This window comes from Rhinolophus sinicus, chromosome 3 (genome assembly GCF_057876585.1).
Source record: "Rhinolophus sinicus isolate RSI-liver-muscle chromosome 3, RSI-T2T, whole genome shotgun sequence".
In the NCBI taxonomy this organism is placed as follows: Eukaryota; Metazoa; Chordata; class Mammalia; order Chiroptera; family Rhinolophidae; genus Rhinolophus; species Rhinolophus sinicus.
In genome coordinates, this window is record NC_142503.1 from 162,113,267 (window position 1) to 162,141,175 (window position 27,909).

At 33.3% G+C, this 27,909-nt stretch overlaps 1 protein-coding gene across 3 annotated transcripts; it reads left to right on the forward strand.

Moving 5' to 3' along the window:
* Window positions 1-1,516: 1,516 nt before the first annotated feature.
* Window positions 1,517-27,327, forward strand: STYX (serine/threonine/tyrosine interacting protein). Of its 3 annotated transcripts, none has more exons than XM_019725715.3 (12): window positions 1,517-1,715; window positions 1,833-1,905; window positions 9,543-9,575; window positions 10,314-10,367; window positions 13,256-13,353; window positions 16,428-16,488; window positions 16,879-16,915; window positions 17,343-17,382; window positions 17,476-17,526; window positions 19,188-19,260; window positions 21,554-21,647; window positions 23,678-23,855. In XM_019725715.3, the coding sequence occupies exons 2-12, from the start codon at window positions 1,849-1,851 to the stop codon at window positions 23,749-23,751; spliced, it is 672 nt and encodes a 223-aa protein (XP_019581274.1). In that variant the 5' UTR covers window positions 1,517-1,715; window positions 1,833-1,848; the 3' UTR covers window positions 23,752-23,855. The 3 variants fall into 3 exon arrangements, with proteins under 3 accessions (XP_019581274.1, XP_074183567.1, XP_074183568.1); XM_074327467.2 differs by lacking the exon at window positions 1,517-1,715 and adding an exon at window positions 3,606-3,664 and having other exon boundaries at window positions 1,770-1,905; XM_074327466.2 differs by having other exon boundaries at window positions 1,540-1,905; window positions 23,678-27,327.
* The last annotated feature ends 582 nt before the right edge of the window (window positions 27,328-27,909 follow it).

Here is a 27,909-nt window from a genome sequence, read left to right on the forward strand (position 1 = left end):
GTTCCCTTTTGAGAATGTTAAGGTCGGGACCCTCTTCCCAGAAAAATACATACATACATACGTATAATTTTGCACTTATTAAAAGTTAAGGAGATTTATTATTTCCCAAGCTCACTCATGAACTCTATAGGTATCTATGGATACCAGACTAAAGAGTGTCTGATGTAGGGGATGTTGATGTCAGAAATGTTCAAAACAAAAGTTCTGTTACCTATACACAATTCTTTCTCATATTGTGGCAATGAAAGTTTTAACAATTACAATAGGAAATCATCATTGGGCATCAATTGAGATTAAAGGTGTTATTAAAAAGAAACGACTTCAGTTTCATAAACACTGAAAACAAACAATATATGACCTGGGTAATTGTAAAATCATTCTTCAAATTAAAAACTTACTAACAGAGTATAGTGTGCTTTTTCTATAACTTTAAAAGATAGAGAACAGATTACAGAGTGGTAGAAAAAATGGTTCACTCAAGCTAGCCATCTAATACTCAAGTTATTGAACAGTTCCATTTCTATATATGTTGGCAGTGCATTTCATAAATGTGACAATATAAAATAGGATGTTTGTGTGTGTGTGTGTGGGGGGGTGTCTATGTAAAATATCCATGTGATTTTTTTTTACTTTACCATTGTAATTTGCAAATGACTTTAATAAATGACTCTCTTGCCTGTTTACTTTGGTGGTGGTGATTTTTTCAAGAATCAGTTTGGTGTACAGACCTTTAATGTTTAAGTGTGTGTTCTTTCACTTTTAAGCTTGATTTTCCTCATCAGTTTTAAAAACAAAAAGGATAATAATATCTCCCTAGGCCCAGAGAATGTATATACCTAAACTTTATTAACAATATAGTATTAACTCTGACTCAATTTTAAAAGATACTTAAAGCCATATAGTTTATTAACATGTTGAAATAATAAACTTCGAATTAAAGAGATCTTTCTTTAGTTATTATGTACGTTATTGAGTAAGCGATCGATTCCATTTCTATTTTAGTTTTTCTATTTGCCATTTGAGATTTTCTAGTTGTCATATACCTAAGTCCACCGTTTCAATTTGCTTAAAAGTGATGTGTTTCATTTTCTGTGTAGCATAACATAATTTTAAGATGAATGCTTCACTTATCACTCCTTTGGTTATAGCCTCACCACAGATTGCGCAGGATTCTGAGAGGAAACTATGATCTTCCTTTTGGATGCCAACACTCGTGGCTATTATGTTTTGCCCATTCTTATGCCAAAGGAGATTTGCGTCTGTCTGGTGAGGGCAGAACTGGTTTGGATTGTCCCACCGTCTTTCCCAGGACCTTCAGTCGTTCCCTCCCTCCTACTGCAGCCCCACCCCCTCCACAACCGGTGAGCTCCGGCCGAGGCGCCTCCGAGGCCCCACCCCCTGCGTCTGCGCTCTCGCGAAGGGGCGGGGCGGCGGCGTGCTGACACCTGGCGGCCGCGGGGGGGAGGGGCGGGCCAAAGGCGAGCGTGGGTTGGGATTGGCTGGGGTGGCGTGGTGAGGGCGGGGGGAAGGAGGGGAGACGGTTGTAGGGCTCGTGCTTGTGCCCGATCCTGGGCGGCCTGAGGGGCGCGGGGACTCGGAGGGGAGGGAGACAGCAGTAGCATGGCGGCCGGGTATGAGCCGCCCAACGTTCCTCATCCTCGCTGTCGCCGCCGCCGCCGGAGTCGCTGGGACCCTTTGGTCTGCCTGTGTTAGTTGTAAGCCCGCTGCCCGTCCGTCAGCCCTCGGGTCCACCGGCCCTCCTTCCGTTCACCGCCACTGCCAGCCCGAGGGTCGGGCTGGCGAATAACTCCTACTCCTACCCCACCCACCAGCCCGCCGGCCGGGATCATGGAGGACGTGAAGCTGGAGTTCCCCTCTCTCCCACAGTGCAAGGAAGACGCTGAGGTGAGTCGGCCCGGTGTCTACCACGCACAGGCCTCCCTTGTGCCTCCTCGGCCGAGAAGCGACCCCAGGCCCCAACCGTCGAAGCCTCTAGTTCTACAAGAGCTCCCTTGCCTCTTGAGGGCGTCCCGGGACCTCGGGTGGGGCCTCCAGCTCGGGGGGTTGTCGGCTCTTAACCCTCCTTCAGAGTTCCTCTTCCCTCCCGAGGCGTCGGCGGAGGGACTGGGTCTGAGTCTGAGTCTGAGTCTGGTCTCTTAATTTAAAGAGACAGCAAAAAGCAGCCCCTTTCCCGCTGGGTCCGCGTCGACGACTTAGAGTAAGGTTCCCCTTTTATTGTCAGAGCAATACGAGGGTAATATTTTTAATCTCAATTTGAGGGATATCTTTGCTGTCATTGACTCACTTGTGGGACACATGGTCCCACATGTGGAATAGACCCGTGGCCTGAACTTCCAAATGTGCCTTCGAAAAGTTTCCCAAAGTAGTTGTATTGTTTTTGGTGGGTGTTGTTTGTTTTTTTGAGGCAAAGTTATGACCAGAATAAAATCACACAGCTAGCTTATTTGAATCTGAAAACTTAAGTCAGAAATCTTGCCTTTTGGAAGGAAGTTAATGAGAAAATTCTTTGTAACTTGGTCTCCTGATTTCTAATTTGGTGTTCTTTTAACCCACCTTACTTCTTTCCTGTCTAACGTTTTTATGGAGTTTTCTCTATTGCAAGTTTAAAATACTTTAGGGTATTGCAGACTACTAAATTAGAATTTTGTAAAGTCTAAATTAGTATTAGGCCAAGAATACTCAGTTACGCTTTAGTGGGATCAAGAAAGAAATATAAAATTTCTAGTTTTAAATATAAAATTAATTGGAAAAGAAAGCTCTATTTTTAAGAGACCATTCAATTTATAACAAATATTCATTATAACAGGATCTTCATTTGGGGTTCTCATTTTTTTGTTTGGAGGGGATCTTTTTGCTTGTGGTAGGTAGTGTTCCTTGAGAATTGCATATGTTTTCGGGGTAAAGTCGAGTAGGGAAAAACAGTTGAATATATGTTAGTTAAAAAATGAATTTATACTTTGTTCTTTGTTTAATATGGATAAGTGAGTGTGTTTTATATTTGCAAAATTATTCAGTAATTTCAACACTGGAAGCAATGGAATAATTTAGAGCACTCCCAATTTTCAGGTGAAGAAGTTGTAGCTTACTGAGAATAATGATGTGCCAAGGTAACACGGTAGCACAAGCTACAGTGAGAACTTTGTTCTGATGATTTTTAATTCATTGTTCTTTTTAATACAACTCAATTCTTCACTGCTCTAATCTTAAAAGTTCTAATTTAAAATGTTTACAGACTTGACATTTATTCTTTTATTGTGTATCTAATATGTCTTACCCCTGCAAAAGTTATAAAATATTACTGGGAATATAGCTTCTTTCTTGTGAGGGACAGAAGTACTAATGCTTAAACCCTAGTAGATAATAATACAAATATTATCTACTGAAAACCAATTTGTTCCTTATTTCATAGCATTGGATGTTTCTTCTCTTTTTGTTGCAAAACTCATATTAGCTTAAACAAAAAGAAAGGAAGTAACTAAATCCAGAAAGCTAGGGGTGCAGCTCAGTGACTCAACTAGACAGTATTATAAAGCATCAGAACTGCCTCTGCCTCTCATCAATGCTTGTCTCTGCTTTATCTCAAGGTCTCTACTTTTTCTTGGGCTTCTCCACTGGTATGGAGTTCGGCAATCGTCTGCTCCAGGTTCATACTCTTATGGAGTCTGCACATTAAGGAAAAAAGCACCTCTCTTCAAGCTTCAGTGTTTAAAATCTAGAGGACTGGCCCACTCAGGTCATGTGCCCATCCTCTGATCAGTCACCATAGCCAGGAAGGGGTGAATATAATGAAGGGCCCAGGCCTAGGTCATATACCTGCTTCCTTAGCTAAGTAGTAAAGTTTATCATTGGTAGCCTTCCCACTAAAACCGTAGGAACATTTCCACAGAAGACGATGAGTGATTTTTATGCAGGCAAAACTATAAAAATAACCACTAAATAGGCCATATAGTTAGTCATGATAGACTAATAAAACACTGTTAATTTTCTAATTTCCAATGCGATATGGTAAGTGTCACATGGTCTTAAACGTAGTTGGGGTGACCAGCCAGCAGTCTCTTCCACATAGGAAGCACTAATGGAAAGCTAAATTACAATCCAAATCTTGCTTTTGTAAAAGTGGAATTCAAGTAGTAAAGTAATGAATGCTCTTAATGATTGATGTGTTCAAGCTATGATAGCTTGATGATCCTATCATCTCTATAAGAATGTTATTCCAAGTTCAAATTTAAAAATCTAATTAATTAAGTGGTTCATGAATGAATAGGGCAGCATCCCGTCTAGCAACTAGAAGGCAACTGATGAGTTGTACAAAATGGAAGGGTGGGACTAAGAAAATGAAAAAGTGGGTTATTTCAGGCAAGGACACCTTCCCGTAGGGAAAGGCAGGGGTCTTAGCAGGCAGATTACGTATTAGTGTTGATCAAGAAATTGCAGACTGATTAAGATTGTGTTTCTGGGAGAGGTGGAAGCTGCAGCTAGATCAGGTATTAAATCTAGGTTTGTTATCATGGTCTTTCAGCATGAGTGACACCATTTTTAGCCTGTAGTTTTCTGTTTAACAGTTTTGATAGTAGAGTCTTACTTGTGGGAAGATGATAGTATTTTTAGATGTGAGGAAGAAAAAGGAGCTTACAGTACCAATTTTCAAACAAACTGGTTGCATAGTTAGGGCTGTTGCTTTTATAATTCTAAAATCAATGTTTTATTTGCAGATAGAATGTGAAATATAATTTCAGTTGTAGTTCAGCAACTTAAGTTTTACCCCTATTTTCCTCTATCTTTTGATTCCCATAGTACTGAATCAAAAATAGGAATTGCTTAATATATCTGACTGAGCATCCCTTTCCTAACTCCTTTACATTTAGAATTATGCTTTTTAAAACCTGACTGTAGAGTAGAATCATCCTAGGAGCTTTTAAAAAAATAGACTTGCCTGGGTCCACCATCACCTATTCTGATTTAATTGGTCTGAGATGGAGCCAGGTAATTCTAATGGCAGCCAGGTTTAAGAATAACTTATTTAGAATCATCTTACTTAAATGTCTCTCTGCCTTTCCATAAGCCTCCCAACCCTCTAATTTTTGAGTGAACATCTCCTTTGGTCCTTTGGTTTAGGCAAAGCTTGAGCTAGGGGTGGGAGCTAAAAAGAAAGGGCTTATTTTGGAGAGGTTTACATTTTTTTGGAGGAGAGAGACTATAATACTAATTTTTCTGTTTTGTGAAATGTCCCAGCTCAGGTATAGAATTCTGATCATTTCCACCCTCCCGCCCCAGGCTGCTTCCCCCAACCTATGTAAAATTTGTGATCTACCTTGGTATTTCTGAAAATTATGTGTTTCAACCCACCTAATCCATCTGATGATAAGAATTAAGTTTTTACTTACCTCATGGTTATAGCCTATGTCCTTTGGTCCATTTGTCATATATTCTTTGGTGCATTTAGTTATTTATTGGTCTTTGAACATTTTTATAACATTTTTTTCTACCCCCTAAGTACAATTTTATAGATTATGTAACTGCATTTGTATGAGAAGGAAGGAGAGAGGCTGAAAAACGTTTTAATATGTGGTACCTTCTATTATTGATGATTGAAGGATTTTTCACTTGTGAATTAATTTTTGGCTTGGGATATTTCGGCTTAGCTGGCTTGCTTTGGTTTGAAAATGTAGTTGGACTGCTTGGCTAATCATCAAAGTTTGGGAATTTGATTCTATAATAATGAACTACAATAGTAGCTCACAATGGAGTGGTAGTTATGTTGGGAGTCTGCCCTATTCATACTACCATCTCTAAAGTGATGCATTTTAGGCTAAGATTAAGATTGTGATACAGGCAAGACTTTGTTATTAGAGACATGTTCCGACAGATGGTTGTCTGGTAGAGCAAGACTGAGTGTGAACGACGTTTAAAATCTTAATTTAGTAGGCTGAAGGCATTAGCAGGATTGGTAGACTAAGAAAGTTTAAGGATTTGTTCTGTAGGTACGCAGGTAGGTAATAATCAGGGCTAGGGAAGACGCTTGAGAACAGGATCCTAGAACCAGGAATAGTTAATTCTAATGAAATTTTCTGTGAGAGAAAGCTTTCTAGATTTCAAAGGATCCATGCTTATTACAGCAAGTCCTGATGATCACTAAAGGAGACTATGTGCTGATCTGTCCTGTGACTAGGAATAATTTTTATTCTCTACTACTATGTAACTTGCGTTTTACTCCTGTAATAATCTTTCTTACATAAATATAGCTACAGTTCTTCACATTCTATTGCATACAACCTTATGGGAAGCTCAAAATTTCTTTGAAGCCTCTTGTTTCACTTAAAAATTCAGGTAAATTTTGCATTCTCTCCCATATATTCATATTTGATCTCATATAAAAATGTTTCATTAATGGCCAGTGAAAATACTAAAAAGCATTTTGGTAAAATTGGTATTCAAGAAAGAAGCACATATTTATCCTATGGCTTTGAGTATGCCTTCTGGCATATTGCCATGTATTCCCTGAAATACATGTACACCATTTCCATACGTATATTTTACTGTTTTTCTTCTTTCATCATGTACAATTTAGAGATTTCATTTTAGGTAAACTCAAAAGTACACATTCCTTTAATCATTTTTCTTCTTTCTCACAGCTCTGACAAATTGCTTCAGGAAGATAAGGCTGACTTTTAGACTTCTCAAGAATCTGTTTTTTAAAAGAAAAGGGAAAAAAAGTTCCATAGAATCTAATGCCATTGATCTCTGAAATGCATACCTGTTGTGTACTTACTCTAGCAGGCACTATGCTCAATGTTAGGGGTAACATGACTAAAATGACAGTCTTTGGCCTAAGTTCTTTAAAAACTTTTCAGTATAAAAAGATTATAACATATTGGTAAGTTAAAGAAGCAGGTAAACATTCAGTTTGTACAATTTCTTTAATCACATTTTCCCCTCTATTGGCTTGGAAATTATGTACTTCATTTCTATTCTATGAATCCCCATAAATTAATTATTTTATACAGGCAATATTTAAATATTAACTTTAAAAATTGTTTAAATAATATTTGTTTAAATATTGATAAGTGTAAGCTATATTGCCATAATAGTTCTTCTTACATTGAGAGCCAGCCTGTACAGTTTAGTGATTAAGAGAATGGACTCGGACTCAGACTACTTGCAGTCAAAGTCGGCTTTCTGTGTCTAAAATACTCGTAGAAAAGTAAAATAAACAGTAGTGCCTTTCAAAGAACATCTTTTAGAAGTTCCTTTAATAAGAGTCTGCTGGTAATAAATTGTTTTGGTTTGTATGGAATTGTCTTTTATTTCATTCTTGTTCTTGGAAGATGATATTCTGAGCATCTAGGTTTACAATGATTCATTTCACCACTTTGAATGTATGTACCTATCTTCTGGCTTTCGTTCTTTCATTTGAGAAGTCAGGGTCAGTTCAATTGTCTTTATATGTTGTCTTTCCTTTGTATGTAGTCTGTCTTTTGTGTTAGGATGCTCTCTTTTTTAATAGAAATAAAATTTACATTGAGTGTAATGCATGGATATTAAGTGTGTGATTCAGTCAGTTTTGATAATTATATACCAGTGGAACTGCTCCTGTCAAGATACAGACCATTTCTACCAACATAGAAAGTTATTTTATACCATTCCAGGCAATCCCTACCTTATCCCACAATAGGCAACAGATATGATTCCTGTAATCATACTTTAGTTCTATCTGTTCTTGAACTTCATGTAAATGGAATCATACAAAATTGACTGTTTATGGCTTCTTTCATTGAGAATGTCTATGAAATACATCTATATTGTGTTTATGAGAAGTTGATTGTTTTTTATTGCTAAGTACTATTTCATTGTATGAATATATCATGGAAAAACATTTGGGCTATTTGGGGTTACTGTGTTTCCTTGAAAATAAGACCTAGCCGGACAATCAGCTCTAATGCATCTTTTGGAGCAAAAATTAATAGAAGACCCGGTCTTATTTTTGGGAAACACCGTATCTTGTGGTTTTAATTTGAATTTCCCTAATGACTGATCATGTAACCTTTTCATGTGCTATTGGTCATTTATATCTTCCATGGTGTGATGTCTTTGCCCACTTTAAAAATTGGGTCTCTACTTTATTGTTGATGTGTATTTATGTATTTTGGATACAAGTCTTCTGTTGGATATATGTATTGCATTTATTTTCTTCCAGTTTGTGGTTTATAATAGTATTCTGCACAGCGATAAAAAGGAACAAACTACCGATATACGCAGCATGAGTTGAATGAAAGAAGCCAGATGCAAAATAGTTCTGCTGTGTGATTCCATTTACATGAAGTTCAAAAATAGGCAAAACTAATCTGTAGTGACAAAATTCGCTTGTTAGTTCACCTGTTCATTTAAAGATAATTTTTTTAAATGTATTTTATCTATTATTATGTAGACAGTTTCTCAGGGTTTATAGTCTGCTTCTGCATTGCTGACACACGTTTTTCAAGATTAAAAATAAAAAGTATTTTGTTTCTTTTTAAAAGAATACCTGCTGACTATCATCGACTATCAGGAGTCTTCTTTTTTATTACAAGTGTATAACATTTATACCTTATGTGTTAAAAATACTTTTCTGACTTGTAGAATCTGGGTAAAAGGTAAAGGGAATTTCTATGATTTTTGCACCTTTTTTATAATCCTAAAATTATTTCAAAATGAAAAGTTTAAAAAAAGAAACTTCTAGTTTTAACTTAAGAAACCTAATTACTATTTATATTTCTGAGTTTTAAGTAACCAAGGTAGAAACTTGGAATGCAATCCATTCACAATTTAGGGCTGTCTGTACTACATTTGATTCTTCATATCAATTCGTTTTAACTACTTTTTTCTTTCCCAGCTTTTAAAATATTTTGTCTTTTGCCATTGGCATTTTGCATTACTTTCCAACTTCTTTATCTTGGTCTGCATTCCAAAGACAGAATGAAATCTATGGTATTCTTGAACTGTATCTTTAAAGGGAAGTGAACTAGACAGAATCTTAAGCCAAAGTTAAGATATGTTTGATAAGCATCTGGCAGTTTAGATCAGGGATAGCAAATACCTGTCACATACCATTCTTCTTTCATCCATCTCAGATATTGCTCATTGATCACAGCGCTCTTTCCTTCCATAGTCTTTCTCTACAGCTATCTACCACCAGTTGATTTGAGTTGGCATGAATGACAAAATCTAGTTAACATCTCTGCTTGGAGGATCATTTGGGGGAGAAACTTTTGGAATAGCTATTTGTATAATTAATGAACTATTATATCCATTGTATGAGGTAACATAATCATAATTTTGGAAGCCCAGTTATTTGTTTCTTGTCACTTGAATTTTCAGGTGTCTTTGAAGCCAATTGAATCTGCTGTTTTTATAGAATATTCTTAAAATAGAATGTGCTTTTTAAAAATCCACACACTTGAATGTCACATCTTTAATCTTTAATTTGATGACGTTTTTCATAATGTTACTTACTTTTATTCTTGTGTGTTCCTCTCATTTTTAAGGAGTGGACCTACCCTATGAGACGAGAGATGCAGGTATTGTCATCTTTTTATTTACTCAAGTCGACCCATATTACTACTGTTATCATATTTAAATAACCTAATTTCACAAAGGTTTTGAATCCTTTGTGACTCATCTGTTGACTCATATCTGTAGGTTCATTACTAAGTGTTTTAAATATTAACATAATTAAGGTTAATTGTGTATCTTAAAAAGATGGGAAATCAACTGTTGCCTTTCTTCCTTCCTTAGATTAGAACCAGGGACATAGTAATATATGTATGTGCCTAATGAGTCACTTTGTTTTTCTACATGTGAAAAATTGGGTACAATATTTCTATTCCTTTTGAAAGCAGTTTTCTTTATGTCTATTTTTAGACTATAGCAGAGAATAGAAGTAAAATTAGAGACATTTTATTAATCTAAAAGACAACAATACAATGTACTAATTCTACCCAAACTGCTTATAAAAGCACTATTGTCAGTAAAACTGGGGGGAAAAGCACTATGGAAGTTCAAGTATCAGGAATATCTGACTTTTTAGAACTGTATTTAAACTTTGTCTCATTTGGTATATAAAGCACATCTGCATTTCTCTTCTCAGTCATTTGCTCAGTGTGGCTTGTAAATGCTCCGTGAATAACAAGCTGTTTAGCAACTTATTATAACAACTATGAAAACACCCTACAAGTCTACTTTTATGGTACATATTTTATATAGATTTAAGTTGCTGATGGTAAATATATATATATTTTTTTCTTTTCTTTTTATAGGAAATTTTACCTGGATTGTTTTTAGGCCCATATTCTTCTGCTATGAAAAGCAAGGTATGAACCTTAGGTTAAGCTCATCAAGACACTTTATTAATCAACTTTTTTGGAATAAATATTTTTTAGTAGTAAGAGTTGTATTTGAGGAAGAGTCCACAAATATTGCGTGTTGACAGTAAGTGTCACTCTGGAGTACTTACCTCTTTCCAAATTTTACTGGACCAGTAATTCTCAAGTGTTTCACTACAAATCACAAATGAGTTTTTATATTTTATTTTTCTCATGAAATCCTTGTGTTTGAAAGATTTACCAGGTAATGGACCTTTATTTAATAATTTACCCTCTAAAATATTAGACATCAGTAATTGCTAATCATAACTCTGAACAATATGAAATACAATTAAAGCCCAGAATACGGCTATTCAACATTTTAATGGCCTACAACTAGGTCGAAAAGGTGGGGTGCTTTTTTTTTTTTTTTTTTTAATGGTATTAAGGAAAAGATAGGGTAGATAACTATAGACTCAAGTGTGACTTACTTTGTAAAAGACAAAGTTATTGCCCAAACAAGGTAGTATTCACAAAATACTGGTCTTGAAGATGGTTTTAGATTATTTGCTTTTTGTATTCCCACTGTACTTTGTAAATATACCTATTATACCATCTGTCATATTAAATTATAAGTACTTGTTTACAGATCCATCTCTTCAAAACCTCTTCCCTTTCAATGTCACCATGGTCTTGTTAGACTGAGGAAAAGCTTGTCTGGCAAAATTTGATTATTTCCCTCCCTGAGTCACTTATATTTCTTTTTATACCATCATTCCAAAAATACGTAACAATAACAAAACCAAAAGTAATAATGGAGATAAAGAAATGTTAGGGAATAAACTCCTTTTCTAATATTATTTAAGCCTATCTTTTATTACATTCAAGTACAATTTTAATAAAAGGGACAAATTAAGACTCTTTGTAATTAGTGAAGTATTTCTTTTGTAAAACTTCTATTGTTTGTAAGTATGATAAAATAATAATTTGCTTTACATAATTTAAAATCTATTGAACAGTATAAAAGACTCTCTGCTATTGCATTTGGGTTCTATTTTCATAAGGTTTGTTTTTACTTAGTAATAGTGTAATGTGCCTTCAAAGCTTGTTTTTATCCACAATTATATATTTCATCTTGTAGTTTCTTACATTAATATATGAAAACTTCTTCATATGTCATAGATCAAGTATAAACAAAGGAATGAATGTTGACTTCATTTTGGAAGTTGGATAAATGTGCATATGGAACATTGATTAATTATTAATCCCACCAAATGCTTACCTTTCTTTCCCTAACTCAGGATATACCCAGGAAATACAGATAATTTAACTCTGTGCCAGACAGAGGAAAATTTGCTGCAAAAATTAATATTTAAAACTCTTGAAAACCATATTTTCTTAGCTCAGTCTGCTATAATAAAATCCCATAGACCAGATGGCTTTAACAACAGACATTTATTACATTTCTGGAGGCTGGGAAGTCTGAGATCAGGTTGCCAACAAGATTAGGTTTTGGTGAGTGCTCTCCTCCTGGCTTGCCAAAGGCTGTCTTCTTGCTGTATCTCCACATGGCAGAGAGAGGAAGCTCTGATGTCTCTTTTCTCTTCTTATAAGTGCATTAATTCCATCATGGGGCTTCACTCTCATGACCTTATCTAAGCCAATTACCTTGAAAGATATCTATCAAATTACTTCCCAAAGACCCACCTCCTAATACCACCACCTTGGAGGTTAGGGCTTCAGCATATGAATTTTAGGACACAAACATTTGGTTCATAACAAATGTAAATGATCCTTTGATTTCTCTCATGAATTATTAGTACTACTGTTCTGGACTATTGAATGCAGATAGTGGGAATTAAATATATAGAAAACTCAAGAGTCTTCTGATTCCTCTTGCTAGCATAATTTGTTCGTAATTTATTGAACAGATAATTACTGAAAATCTGTGTTCAGGCACTGTTACACATACTTAATATGAATCAGTGAACAAAGTCCTTGTTCTCATGGAATTTACATTCTACCTATTAACATACCATCTGTAAATTCATTGAGACCTATAATCACTTGCAAATAAAAATTTGATATTTTCTAGAATTTTCATGTTAAAGTACTCTATAATTCAAACCAAAATACACCACAGAATATAATACCATTTGAAGTTACTCTTTTTCACTTCAGTGGAATTTAAAACCATGAAAGGTTTAATTAGATTCTGTGAATTGTATAAGTTCTGGCCCATAGTTGAAAAAGTGTACTGGGAGAGGCTAGAAGTAATCTAGAGATTTGGGCTCTGGTACTGATATTAACTAGATCAGTGATGTTGAACAATTGTCTATATCTTAGTAATCCCCTCTAAAGTAAAAAAGATTATAGTCAATATATGTAACTACTATCTACCAAACACTTGACATGTGCTGTAGGCACTATGCCAGATACCTTATATGTTACATAATTTTTACAACTACTTAGTGAATAGGTAGTGTTTTCCCCATTTTCACATGAGAAAACTAAGCCCCAGAGCTCAGGTCATTAGCAGAACTGGGATATAAAGCTTGGGCTCTGATGACTCCAAAGCCCATGCCTTTAATCCTATATAGTATTGTTTCCCAAATAAATTATCTTTAAGGTCCTATTAAGCTCTAAAATTATAGATGTAAAATAATCCTTTTAGCCTTCTGATGACATTTAATGTATTACTCTTGAATCATTGAAATGTATTGCTCATCACTTCATGTGTATTATTTTAAAATTAGCTTTAATGCCCTGTACTTAAACCTCAGATGTGGCTGTATTCTAATGTTGAATCATGTATTTTCAAACGTCTATGTATAGTACAGTAAGACGATGTTTTGTATTTTAAACTATTTCTTTCCCCTGCCTCTCCTTTTTTATAGCTTCCTATATTACAGAAACATGGAATAACCCATATAATATGCATAAGACAAAATATTGAAGCAAACTTTATTAAACCAAACTTTCAACAATCATTTAGGTAAGAATTATTGCTATGATTTATTAAAAAGTGTAAACATGTAGTGTTTTTATTTCCAATTGATTTTATTATATCAGACTTTCTTCTGTACATAACCATTTTATAGAGATAGGTCGTACGGTGCATTATTTTAAAAATAAATGTCCTTTAAAATATTTTAAATGATTCATGCACATAATACACAATTCTAAAGATTCAAAAGAATGTATACTGAAAAGTAGGTTTTCCTATTCCTACCCCATAGATTCTCAATGCCCTTCTGAAAGGCATCCATTGTTAACTTCTTTTTGCGTATCCTTCCAGAGTTATGTTACATATATAGGCATATTCCTACAAATAAACTTTGGTTTTTTTATACTGACTTTTTTTATTGTATGTATTTTGGAGATTGCTTCACATCATTACTTAGAGAGCTGCGTTATTCTTTTTAAGTTGCATAGTAATCTATTGTATGACTGCACTAAAATTTATTCAACCCCATTTCCTGTTGTTGGACATTAAGCTTTTTTCCAAATTTGCTAATATAGCATACAGTGAAGTATCCCTGTATATGTTATTCTAATTCATATGTGAATATATTAATAGGATAAATTTGTAAGGTGGAATTGCTGGATCAAAGAATATGAGCATTTAATATTTCAATAGATGTTGCAAATTCCCCTTCAGTGAGTTGTATCAGTTTTCATTCCCACTAATGAAGTGTTATGAGAATGACTCTTTTTTGGTTTATTTCCAAAACAGAATTATAAAACATTTAAAATTTTTCCAAATCTCTTGGAGTAAAAATGGTATTCATGTAGTTTTAATTTGCCTTTCTCATTTATTAATGAGTGCTGTTAAACATGTAATGGTTTTTAATGTTCTTTATTTTAACTTTATTTTTAAAATAAAGTATACATGGTACAAAAAGATACATAATGAAAGTAAGTCTCTTTCCGCTAAACCAAGACACCTAGCTTCTCTCCTGGGAGGCAGCTACTATTAAAACTCTTCCTTGAATATCATTCTAGAGATGTTCTGTGTCTTTATAAGAGTATATATGTGTTTAAAATATTTTTATACTCTGCTTTATTGTTTGTAAAAATGAAAAGGTGAATGTCCATTAGTACAAGACACTATAAAATATATTGTATGAACATATTAGAATACTGTAACCATGAAAAAAATGAAGTATTTTTATGTGTGTTGATAAGGAATAATCTCTAAGATTTATTAAAAGAAAAATCAAGGTGCAGAACCATGTGTATACTCTCAATGTGTTTAAAAATACATAAATACATTAGGCATATATATTGTATGTGCATAGAAAATTTCTGGACTAACAGACTAGAAACTTGACAGTGATTGCTTTTAAGAAGGGAAATGCAGAATCTGGGATGGTAGAGGGACCTATTTTTCATTGCAGATATTTTTATACTGTTAAAACTTTCGACTATGTGTACACATTTCTCAATTAAATAAAAATTAGTTCTAAAAAAGGAATGTCTATATTCTAAAATAAAACATTGAATTTTTTTTAATGGTAAAAGAAATATTTGTCCTTTATAGATACTTTGGAAAAACCAGAATGATACCAAGAAAAATATTTAAAAATTCACTCGTAATTCCACAATCCAGAAGACACACTATAGTTAATATTTTGGTATATTTCCTTCTAAATATTTCTCTATTGTATATAGAGGATGCCAAAAAAGGTACACACATTTTACGAAAGGAAAAAACTATTAAAATTGTAATTCTCAATATACACTGATAACAAAAGATGAATACAAGTCACGTTTCACTTCTGCAATTACAAGAGGTGCTCAAAGTGGTTACCATCAGTGTCCAGACACTTCCGATTACGGTGAACTACTACTTGAGCAATGTTGACCAAAGTGTCCACTTGTATACATTTTTTTTGGCACCCCTGGCATGTGTATTGTTTACACACATACAGACTTAATTTGTATTAAAATGAAAATGTTAATATTTTAAAATGCCATACTATACATTGCTAATTTGTTTAGAATTTTTGTTTTCTGTGCTCAGTACAGGTTCTTTATTCTAATGGAAGAGCCCTTTTTCCTTAGACTTAGAATACTGGATTATAGATTGACAGTTCTACTAGAGTTTTTGACATTCAAAATGGCATGCAGTAAAATATTTTAGTATGACTCTGAATTAATTTTTTTATCCCCCTGAAGCAATCAATGTTTTATATAACAGGTCTACCCAATTACTTTAAGATACAGTCATCAGAATCCTTATTTATAGTTTTTACATTGAATTATCCTTGGATCCTAAACTTCAGCTTCTTTCTGATAAGCCCTGAATTTATTGATGTTGTTAACCACCTAAATGATCATTAAAGAACTGTAATTTTTAAAGCAATATTGACTGAAAATTAATTTCATAACTTAATTACCTATAGTTGTGTTAATAAACAGTTGATCTTGGATAGATTAGAAATGGAAGTTTCACGCAAAATTTAAAAGCCTACGATATTAATAATGCCTTATTTTAAATGTCTTCCAAAGTATAAAATTCCAGGATATGTGGTCTCTTGGCTGTTTTTTGCACTACTGAAGGTTAGTTCAAATAATGAATGTTTTTGACTCATGATTCCATCAGACTGCCTTGTATTTTGATTGGCTCCTTCTCTTTCAGACTTTAGTCTTCTGAATTGTCTTCTGTAGAGTTCTAAGGAGGTATCGCAGGGCCACCCAGGGAAGAATCTTTTAGTCGTAGGGAAGTTGGTAGAAATAAAATAATAATAGTAAGGAATATATGCATTTTTTGTCACTTATTTTCTGTATCCACTTGGATCTGGACAAAGGTTTCTTCCTACTTGTGATTCTTCTATTTTAACCAGATAAAATTTTTATACTAAACTATCAGAGAAATATTAATGGTATTTAAGGCTTTAAATGCTGTGCCTTCAAGTAAGCAATATAAAATCTATGGACCAGTTCTTGGGAATATAATACTTTGAAATTTTTTTTGCATTCTTTCCATTGTTGCCAAGAAATTTCAAAGTTTTTTTATACATAGTTATCTGAAAGTGTGCTTATTACAAAATATTCTATTTTCAGATATTTAGTCTTGGATATTGCAGATAATCCAGTTGAAAATATAATACGTTTTTTTCCCATGGTAGGTATCAATACTTTAATATCATTTAAAATTTATGGTTTGATCTTTTATTTGTGGTTCTAAAACTTTTGCTTTGTTTTGACTGAAAATTGTGGGATTGTATATTTTTTTATTATTTTTATTATTTTTAAAGCCTTTTTATGATCTCCAAAATTTTGAGAAATCCCACTTTTTAGTTTATTAAATTCAAATTAATTTTTAGCTCCTGTATAATTTTTTAAACTTGTAATAGTCGTATTTGTAGCATTTTGGAAATTTTTGAATTAATGTAATTTTTATTCATATAAATTAGCAGGAAATTATTTTCAATATATTTTGTTTCACCATATGTATGTATTTTATGCTTATGTTAATCCGCATTTAATTTTAACACATTGTCTTTGCCTTCAGACTAAAGAGTTTATTGATGGGAGCTTACAAACTGGAGGTAAATAATATTTCCTTTACTTAGCTAATGTTTACTTTTAGATTATTTGTTTAGTTTTTAGTTAGTATTCATGTTAAATGCAGGATGTGAAACTTGTAATTATATATAATGGGCTTTTCCTAAATTTGTGTTTTCCTGACTTCTTGTTTCATTTGCATAGGCTTTCTTAAATATCTCTATAGAACTATTTTCAAATTCTGGGTGAGCTTTAAATCTCTTTAACCTAAAAGTCTGTTGTATTCTCTACACAGTTAGTATAAATAATTGTAACGGTTTGAATATTAATGAATATCCAGGTGGTATGTATGAAATAAAAAAAATGTATAAGAAAAGATTTATTTTACTATGGCATAGTACATAGTTTCAGTATAGTTTAGCTGTTGAATCAGGTGTCTTTCTGTCAGAATAATTATTTCTTGTTTTTCAGGAAAAGTTCTTGTCCATGGAAATGCAGGGATCTCCAGGAGGTATGAAGTTAGAGATAATCTTTTCTTCTCTAGTATTTAATTAATGAGTTGTGTTTTCTGTTTTTTTTTTCTAAATTTTTTTCCCCTCTTCAGTGCTGCCTTTGTTATTGCATACATTATGGAAACATTTGGAATGAAGTACAGGTAAGGCAGTATTCTGAAACCTAGCCACAGTTTAAATTTTTATTAAAATGAAGCTTGGTGGAGATGGTTTGGGAGTTTGAAGTTAATATTCTCTTGATTTTGTCATCTAGTCATGTTTGATTAGATAGGCCCTACACTCCATGCTCAGTCTCTTAACTTTTGTACCTTGTCTACCTTATATACTTAGACTAATATTTTGTGATTTTATGGAGCTAGTACTGTTGTTATTTTAAGAAGCCAAGGTAGTTAGCGTTAGAATAACCCACTACTTACTTACAAGGGAATTGGTTAGTCCGAGTTTAAAAACTCCCAGATACAGATGTTGCTTTCCTTGTTTAAAAACCTAATTTATTATGTTTTTCCCTTAACAGTATTTTGATGAAGAGTTACCTAGGAATTGTTTTAGCTTCTATTCACAATTCAGTGTAGTCTTTCTTAGCCAAAATCATCTTTTCCAAGCATACTGCATAGATAAAAAAGATGGGGGAGGCGTCAAGAGCTTCTTGCATTTAATGGTCTTGTACAAGTTAGAAATCTTGTAATCATTGACACCTCCTTCTATTTCACTCATCTCCCAAACTGATCCATGTCTGTTTTGTCCTAAATCCTGTCTGTTTTGTCCTAAAGTATACACTGTGTCGGTCTCTTTATCTTTCTCTTCATCATTTAATCTCCCTAATCCGAGCTCCACTTGAGTCTCCTTTGGATTCTTCCAATAGTAGCCTTCTTACTGGTTTCCTGTATTTTTTTCCTTCTCCAGTCTGTTCTGTTTTCCACACTATAGTCAGAATGATATTTTCAAAAGATAAATCTGATCTGATCGTATAATCACCTTAACCCACAATGCTCTCAAAGGTTTCTGATCCTTAATAATTCTTAACATGGCCAGTGAAACTTTGCATGATATGCCCCCACTAACCTCTCCGTCCATATACCATGTTCTCCATTACCCTCTCCATTTGAGCTATGTTCAGCATTGTATCCACATGCCTGACAACAGTAGACATTCAAATGCTTGTTTCACTTTCTTTGGTAGTCTTTGTGTTGAAATTATAATGGAAAAGTTTGCTTAACAGTATCAGTTCTTAAAGCAATATTATTTGAATACAAATGCTTTATTTAATTGAAAAAGATTAACAAGGTTTGGGAAACTTTGTTTTATATATTGTCTTTATTATTTGGTATCTTGTCAGTAATAATAGTGAAAGTAACTCCCATTTATTGGGTCTCTGTATGGTCCAGGTACTATTTGAAGCACTTTTATCTAAGTTTCACAACAACACAAGGCAGTACATATACTTCTTGTTTAACTAATGATAATATTTTGAGAATGTATTATGTGACAGATGCTATACAAGGTGCTTTACACTTATATCCCATCTTCACAATAGCCCTCTAAGATAGGTATTATTATAATCCCATTTTATAAATGAGAAAAATAAAGCTTAGAAAAGTTGAGCAGCTTCCCCTAGGACACACAGCTGGTAAGCAGAGGGATTGTGATTAGTTTGACCATGCTGTTAGTTTTCCCACTGCAACTCACTACCCCTGTGGAGTTCAAGCTGTATGATTATGATTTCCTATTTTAGGTAAATTCTGGAAAAATTGAAATTAATTTATGAAATAATAACATCACTTTAATTTTCTTTTTCTGTTTTCAGAGATGCATTTGCTTATGTTCAAGAAAGAAGATTTTGTATTAATCCTAATGCTGGATTTGTCCATCAACTTCAGGTAACTTCTCTTTTCTTTAAAGTAGTCAGAAAGTAGGATAATTAAAATCTTATGTCCATGTAATTTAGGTATAGAATTTACTTTGTAAATACTTAAAAATTGCCATCATCTAATTTGATTCTTTATTCAAGTTTACATATCTAGTTAAAAGAATTTTCCTAAAAGCTGCCTTTACCAAAAAAGGATTAAAGACACATAGTTAAATCTAAGGTAAAATAATTGATAAGAAATTTCTTCAATATTTTTCTCCACTTTCATCACATACAGAGAGCATATGAGTTTTATTTCTAAGTCTACTACATAGAATAGCTTTATCTATTTTGTATGCTTTATCTTTTCCATGCTGTTTCAGATTTTGTTGGTGCCTGGAAGCCACACTAAAAACAACAATAAGATAAACTTGTTAATTATCTGATTTGACTAGTTTAATTTTTTCCAGGAAGGAAAATCATAGGTTGAAGAATGTGCTCTGGCTGATTCCATCTAGTTAAAACAGGAATAAATCTCACATTGAGACATCAAGTGCATTACAGTATGGGTTGTCTCAGTTACCATACTTGAAATTTTATCTCATTTTGGTTTTCAATTTACTTTTACTTCATTTAAAAGAGAAAAGTTGTATCTCTGTCTTTACCTGATTTTCATAAAATATTTTTTTATTCCTTCTTCATAGTTACAGAATACAAAGCTAACTATAAGTTTCTTTGCCTTTTAACTGTTCTGTAAACACAGTCTCTTTTTAAACTGATTTTTGTATTTGAAAAAGTGATAATATATTTATGGTTAAAAAATTTTAAATTCAACAATGCCTAAGGAGAATAGAATGAAAAATCAGTCTCCTTAATAGTATATTTTGAAGATCATTGTAAAACAGCATGTATAGCTCTACCTACAAAATATTTTTATACATGTATGTGCATATATATGTGTATATCACAATTTTATATGACCAGTTCCTTATACATAGACCTTTAGATTGTTTCTAGCCTTTCATGATTATAAACAATATTGGACAGAATAGTATGTGCGAATATACAGATGTGTATATACCTATAAGATAATTGATCAAAGTGGAATTGCTGGGTCGGGGCATTTGAAATTTGATGTTGTCAAATTGACTCTAAAAAGACTGGAATAATGTAAACTTACACCACCAAGAAACAGGGTGTACCTGTTTCCACATACCCTAATCAATATCAATAAGCAAAAGTATTTTGACAAATTTTTTGATGATTGTCATCATGGTGATAAAAGTAGCAATTCTTTATGGTTTGCCCATAAGGTGGTTGGTCTTTTTCTCATTGGTTTGTAAGAGCTCTTTGTATATTAAGGGAGTCTTTAGCCAGCCTATTTGAGATGCCATTTTTATTATATACCAAATTCTGATCTATATTTGGGTCTGTTTCAGGACATTAAATTCTGTTCCATTTATCTGCTTATTGCAGTACCTGTATAAAACAATTTTAAATACTAAACTATTACATGAATAACTTATGGTATGGCTCAAGATCCCCTCAATGTTCTTTCTAGAATTTTCCTGGCAAGCTCTTAACATTTAGTTTTTGGTGTTAACTTTACTGGAAGGAGCCCTATAGTCATTTTTAATAGTATCTCTACATTCACAGGTCAGAAAGAAATGGCACTTTAAAATATTTAGTCTTCCATTCGAAGTATACGTTCCATTTATTCAAATCAACTTACATATCTTTTAGTGTTTTAAAATTTTCTCTGCACAGAATAAATTTCTTAACGAAATTTTTTCCTAGATATTTTTTTGTTCCCATTATAAATGAAATTCTTCCAGTATGTTTTCTAATTGGTTATTTGTATAGAAAAGCTACTGGTGTTTATTGTTTTCAGTGGGCAACCTTATTAAACTCTTTACTGATTCTAGAAAAATTTTCTAGTTGATTATCTTAGCTTTTCTTCTCTTCTAATCATGATAATTTTGTTACTTTTGTAATTTTTTTCTTACTACTTTCTCATTTCATTCTATCACAATGATTAATAGTGGTGATAGTATCGTACAAACCTTATAATGCTCCAGTGGTAGAGAACACTGACTAGCAGTTCAGTGTGATACACTAGTGCAAGCTATTGGTCTGCCGTGATTTCTAGTTTCATCAGTAAGTGTGAAATTGAAATAGGAATTTTAAGCCTTCATTTCTCTTCCAACAATATGGTATCAGATTTTTTGGTATAAATTAAGAATACCAATAATGTACACATTAACCACTGTTTTGGGTATTGAATAATTTAAATGTATATTGAAGTTAATTAAAATCTTGTTTAGGAATATGAAGCCATCTACCTAGCAAAATTAACGATACAGATGATGTCACCACTCCAGATAGAAAGGTCCTTATCTGTTCATTCTGGTACCACAGGTAAGGATGTTTTCATTTTTGAGAAAGTTGGTGGGGAGAAAGATGATGGTATGAAAGGTAGAAGTAGCAGCATGTTTTGCTTGTTACAAGTTACACTAAACAATGTAAGTTGTTTAGAAAACTATGAGTAGACTATTGAATTAAGATAATTTCAATTTTAATTTTATAATGAATAAATACTATCTGCTGTGTGCATAATACTACCTAGTTAATCAGAATATGCTGGTTGGAAGATCAAATTTCTGCTTGGTTTAATTTTAAGTCTGTAAGTAGTATAACTGTGTTACAACTTAGATTGAAGAGGAGTCTGGAGATGGGGCCCTAAAATACACTTAGGTGATCTTATTAAAAATAAATGGTGGTTAATAAATGAAAGTGTTTCAAGTTAAGTAGAGTGATTCTTAACTTGAAGGCAGGGACATTTCCGCTGCCTCAGTTTTTCTCTTGCCATCAATATTTCAATCCTTCTCCCTTCTCTATTTCAGAGAGCTCCTCTCCCCCATTTTTCAAAGTTAATGATTTGAGCACACTCTCAAAATCTTTTAACTTTTACCTTCCTTCTCTAAGACTTTGTTACCCTTATTTGTTTTTTTTTCTTTTTATTCTACTAGAGCACTCATGGAATTTACTTATTTATGGTTTTTGTCTCCCAAAGTTCATTTCAGTCTTATTTGAACCAGCAGCCTTATAAGATAGGAAGAGCAGGTTACATACTGTGTTTCCCCGAAAATAAGAAGACCTAACCGGAAAATAAGCCCAGCGTGATTTTTCAGGATGACATCCCCGTAAGCCCTAATGTGTCTTTTGGAGCAAAAATTAATATAAGACCTGGTCTTATTTTGGGGGAAACACAGTACATACCTTAGTGTTGGACCTTGAAATTGAGCACTGGTGATCTGATCCACAAGTCCAGCACTCTTCTTCACTATATTGCACTGCCTGTAGTGAGTGCTCTATATATCCACCCTTGAGGCACAACTTCCTAGTTGTCGTTGGCTCTTTTCTTTCCTTTGCCACCTCCATCTAGTCATTCCCAAATTCATGAGGATCTGTTTCCTCGGTACCTTTAAAATTCATTCCCTTTCATAATACCCTTAATCTCAATCTACTTCAGGCCAGTATTGGCCTCCTATCCAAACTCTTATTTGGTTTGTCCTGTACATTATGGCCAGACTTATTTTCATTAAAGATAGTTCTAATTGTGATTATTTTTCCTGTACAAAAACCTTCATTGGCTTAATTCCTACAGAAGAAAACACAGGTGGGGTCATAGGTAGTGTTTAAAGTCCCTTCTGATCTTATTTGTATCTCTCACTGTTCCTCTTTATATATGGACTCCAGAAAACTGAACTACTGATGGTTTCCTGTGTGTGTCTTTTCTCCACCTAGAAAGCATCGCATTCAGCTATTCTTATAAACTTAGTTCAGGTGTCATCTCCTCAAGGAAAGGTGATCCCGTCATTCAGAAGTCCTATAGAGCTTTATACCGTCTTACTTTCTGCCTTGAATTAGCTATTCGTCTCTTAGCTTCCTTAGTATAATGCAAGTGCAGCACCTCATCTGAAACTCAGTTAAGCAGCTGTATTTATCCTCATGACTAACATACCACATATTTTATTTTTTATTCCATTGTCTTGGTATTATATTTCTATCCTTATTTGATTAATCTTATAGTGACTTTAGTTTCATGTAGGAATCTGCCCTCTGAATTAACATTATTACTGAGCACAACCTTTAGGGCGTAAGTTTCAGGCTATGCCATTGTTAGCCAGATAACACAGCACTGCTTTACAAGTTTAATTGCTCCCTAAAGTTTTCCTCCATTATCTCTTTATGGAGGGATAATCTGGGTTATTTGGATAATTCATAAGAAAATTTACTAAAGTTTGCTAAACATCTAGTCATGGAATTTTCATAGTGCATATACATGGTAACACTTCATTAAAAATGAGACTTTTACTAGCTGTAACATTAATAAGTGCATTTATTTAAGTTCCCATTATATGTTATGTTCATGCAATAAATTTTAGGCAGTTTGAAGAGAACACATGAAGAAGATGATGATTTTGGAAGCATGCAAGTGGCGACTGCACAGAATGGCTGACTCAACAGCAACATTATAGAGGATGTGAATTCTATTTGGGAAGGAGAAAATACTAGAGACAATAATGTAAAATGGTAAAAACACAAGTAGTTTCTTTTCAATTATATGTTGCTTCCAGACATGTTTCTCTACAAATTGTTGAGCAACATTTTAAGATGTTGGACTTCCATAATAGATGGCACTCATGGTTTTACTCCTTTTTTTTAAAAAAAAAGAAAAAAAACACTTTACAGTTTTATTATAAACCAAGAATTTTGGACTTGCAAAGAGGTATTATTGCAATAATGCACTTTTCATACTTGAAATTTATTTGTATGATATAAAGTTATTACTTTAAACAAAATGCAAGTTAGGGGGATTTGTTTATAAAATCTGGGTAATTTATAACAAGAGAATTTCCTAAAGTTTGCTAAGAATTCATTGTGTTCTATAGATCACATTAAAAAAACAATTTTACAGTTCAGTTTTATGATGGAGCCCCTTACAGAAACATTAAAAAAATGCAGGAATCTGCCACATTTCTTTTTTAGTATAATTAAGTAGCTTAATTACCGTTCTTGTTTTAAAACTTCTCCATCCCTTATTACTAATCTTTAAATCATGACAGCCAGCCATCCTTACTTTAACATGACCCAAGTACTGCTTCCTTTCCTAGTATCTTCCTAATTTGTTTAGTCGATAGAAAAAAAGTTTAATGAACAAAAGATGTTTTGCTTTATAATACCAGATGCTCAAAAACAAGTTTTTAGATTTTCAAGTGACTTTCCTTTTTGCATTTCTTAAAAGCCAAATGTTGTGTGTGTACTTTTTAGAGTTGCTTAGCCCGTTTTTTTTTCCTTTGTCCAAAGTGGTTTTAAATAGAATATAATAAACCAGTGTAGCATTATTTTTTTTCCTAAATGAAGCCCTAAAAAGAAGTGCCTTGCATCGTTAAAAATAATAAAACTAAATCCTTATGACCTCTAAATTAGTATGTAGAACAATGAAAAGTTTTTAACACTTTTCTGTAATTTTTTAAAAACTATAAATTAGTTTAAACTGAAAGCCTGAGGCTTGAAGAAACCTCAGTAAATTATTTGGAAATATTTACTCCTTAATTTTATGTTGTCTTAATGATTCTGTGAGGTGATTGTGGCTCAGACAGCAGCTTTTCTTTGAAGATGAATTTATTGGGGTAAGTGATTTGTGGGAGACTAGTTTACTCTAGTGTTTTAATCAGTTCTTTACATTGAGTTAATCCAAATTTCCCCCATAATTTGCATCAGCTAAGTCATTCTATGGATCCTTATTTCTCCCTATTTATATATACATACATAAAAATTGTTCTAGAGAAACAGTTTTGCTATTTTAAGTATGATGTGAGGGAAGTGAGTTTTTAACTTTTTATAGTTGATGATTTAGGTTCGCACAAACAAAATTCCTTTCTATCTCACTTTTCTCAGTCCTCTCTTGAGGTGCTTTACCAGTGGGAATGATTTCCATACGTTCCCTTGGTACCAAGAGGTACTATGCAAGGTAACCAATTACATCAAGTTACTTGCTTGGCTTTTCTTCCTAAAATGTAATAATACAGTAAAAGCTCGTTTTATCCAGCATAGCAGGAGAGTAGAAATGAATTAAAATTGCTTTGTTAATTAAGAGTTAATTCTGTTGACCCAGGTGGTATTCCTCTTCTGATTTCCCTTGCCTTTCTCTATTTTACCACCATGAAAACAGCATATTGTTAATCCCATTGTGGTCTTGTACTCTGTTGTGATTAGGTCATTTGTTGTGGTTGTCAAATAGAATCAAGATTTGCATTGAGTGTTCAGAAATTCCAGTTGGTAAAGTGCCAGATAACACAGCTTTCCTGTATATAGATCACTATTGGATAAGTCAGCAAAGATCTCTCTTGTAATCTAATAATCGATGATACTTCTTTCAGCAAAAACTGCTTCAAAGAATCTTCATAATAGTATATTTAGGTTTTAAAATGAGGCAGTTAAGATTTTTAAAATTAGTTTCTTAAATATACACATTCTAGTAGTCTGGCCAGAAATATAGATTGTTATTTATTAATTTATAGCTGGCAATTCTCCACTTTTTCTAACCACTATAATTTGTATGTTGTCACTAAAGTGCCTGCCCAGCACTGTAAAGACTGTCTCTCACAAAACACTAGGAAAAGGGACTGTCATCTTCTTAAGTACAATAGTAACATGGACAAAACATGTTCTTTATTTCACATAAGAACACTGCAAATTTGTTTTATCTTGGATCCATTCTTCCACCCAGTGTTCCACTAGTTCTTCTGGTAGCTCTTCCTATTCTTCCTTCTGTTTGGTTCCATTTCTGTATTTCCTTTCTTTCCATTGATGTTTTGTGATAGTTCATTACAATACATTTAACCAATCATGATTTATTTTCTAGAATATTTGAATAATGTATAATAAGTGACATAGCACCCAATTTTAAAAATCAAATATGTAATCTGGGCACAGAACTTAAAGTGAAATTGCATCGAAACATAGGACAACTGCTTTACTGTCCATTTTTAAAGTATGAAACTTAAATACTGAAAATATTCAAACTGGAATGGTAGTATTCTTAGCTCCTAATTTCAGTTAATTGGTTCATGTTGTTATTATTTTTTATCTATTAGATGTTTAAACAGCAGTTATTTTTATTTGTATCTACTCTGGTGGAAATGTGAAACAGCGATAACTTTTGCTACAAACTCTCAACCACTTAACGTTTAGAGCAGAATATATATTTTGGGAGGATTTTGTGCTTCATCTGATTTTAGAAGTAATGTCAGAAAATATTAAGCATGTCCTTTTTAACAAAATATAAGGTTTCTAATTGTCTTATTACCATGGTAATTCAAGTGAATTAGAAGTATTTAACTGCAATCTTGAATTATAAAGTTGAGATGTGCATACACACACACACCACACACACACACACACGGATCTCAACTTGATGTAAAGTAAATGAGCAGTTACCTGGCGGGTTTTTTTTTTTTTTTTTTAAATAACTGGCTTAATCCATGATTCCATAACAAACTAAGCTTCTCTTCAGTATTTACTTTATCTTTGTCCATTCAACAATGCCCCAAACAGGAAATGTTAGGAAATAGCTGAGAATTACTAAAAGATTTTATTTTTTTTATTGGTTAGAAAAATATGTTTCTAGGGTCTTTGAATGCTGGATTTTTTTTGTCTTACCCATCCATGGCAGCTAAAACAAAAATCACTCAAAATATTCAGGTTTACATGTTAGCTCTCTCTTATAGGGAGTTGCCATACCTCACAGTTCAAAGTGTATTCTGTAGATCAGTAACATTATACTGACATGTAATTGCAATTTACTATGCAGCAAAAATAATTCAAGAAAAATAACCTACAGTGTCTACTTACCTTTGTATAGGCAATTGCTTAAGTTACTCTGCTTTTAACATTTGTACTTGTATAAAATGCTTATGTATGTATAGGAATGTCACAGTGCAAGATGCTGCTAGCCCAGACACAAAGTATTAAAATTATTTTGTGAAGATTGGTGGTTGTATTAAAACTGTTGTGCCATTATACCTCAAAAGGATTGAAAAGCTCATTTATACTGCTTATGCCTCAGAACTTTACTTAGATTGTTGGCTTCTAGGTAGAAGTAACCTAGTTTTACTCCCACAGATTAAGACAGATAAGTGAACATTGGATATTGATAAGCACTTAAGAACATCTTCCAAAACACTGGTCACACACAGAAAAAAAATACAGTCAGTTATCCATGCAAGGCCCAAATTTCAGCTCAAGTATGTTTTTAAGGATTAATAGATCAAGTTTAGAGCTGGAAGTGAGGGAATTCATTCCTGAAGGAAAGGGTAAGTAATCCATAGATGTTTCCAGCCCATTAAAAAAATACTTTTTGCTTTTACAGTATCCTCTTCCTGTTAGCCTACCTACATACTATTTTTCAAGTCTAAGATGCTGTCACTATTATTTTAGATACCACTAAAAGGCAAAATATTGCTGAATAAACTATGACAAGCCCTTGATCATAAAATGTACATCTTAGAATCAGTGAAATACAAATACAAAATATATGGTCTTACCTGTAATTATTTCTTTGAGGGGAGATTTAAGATAAGACCTAAGAACACTATTTAAAGAAATTTATATA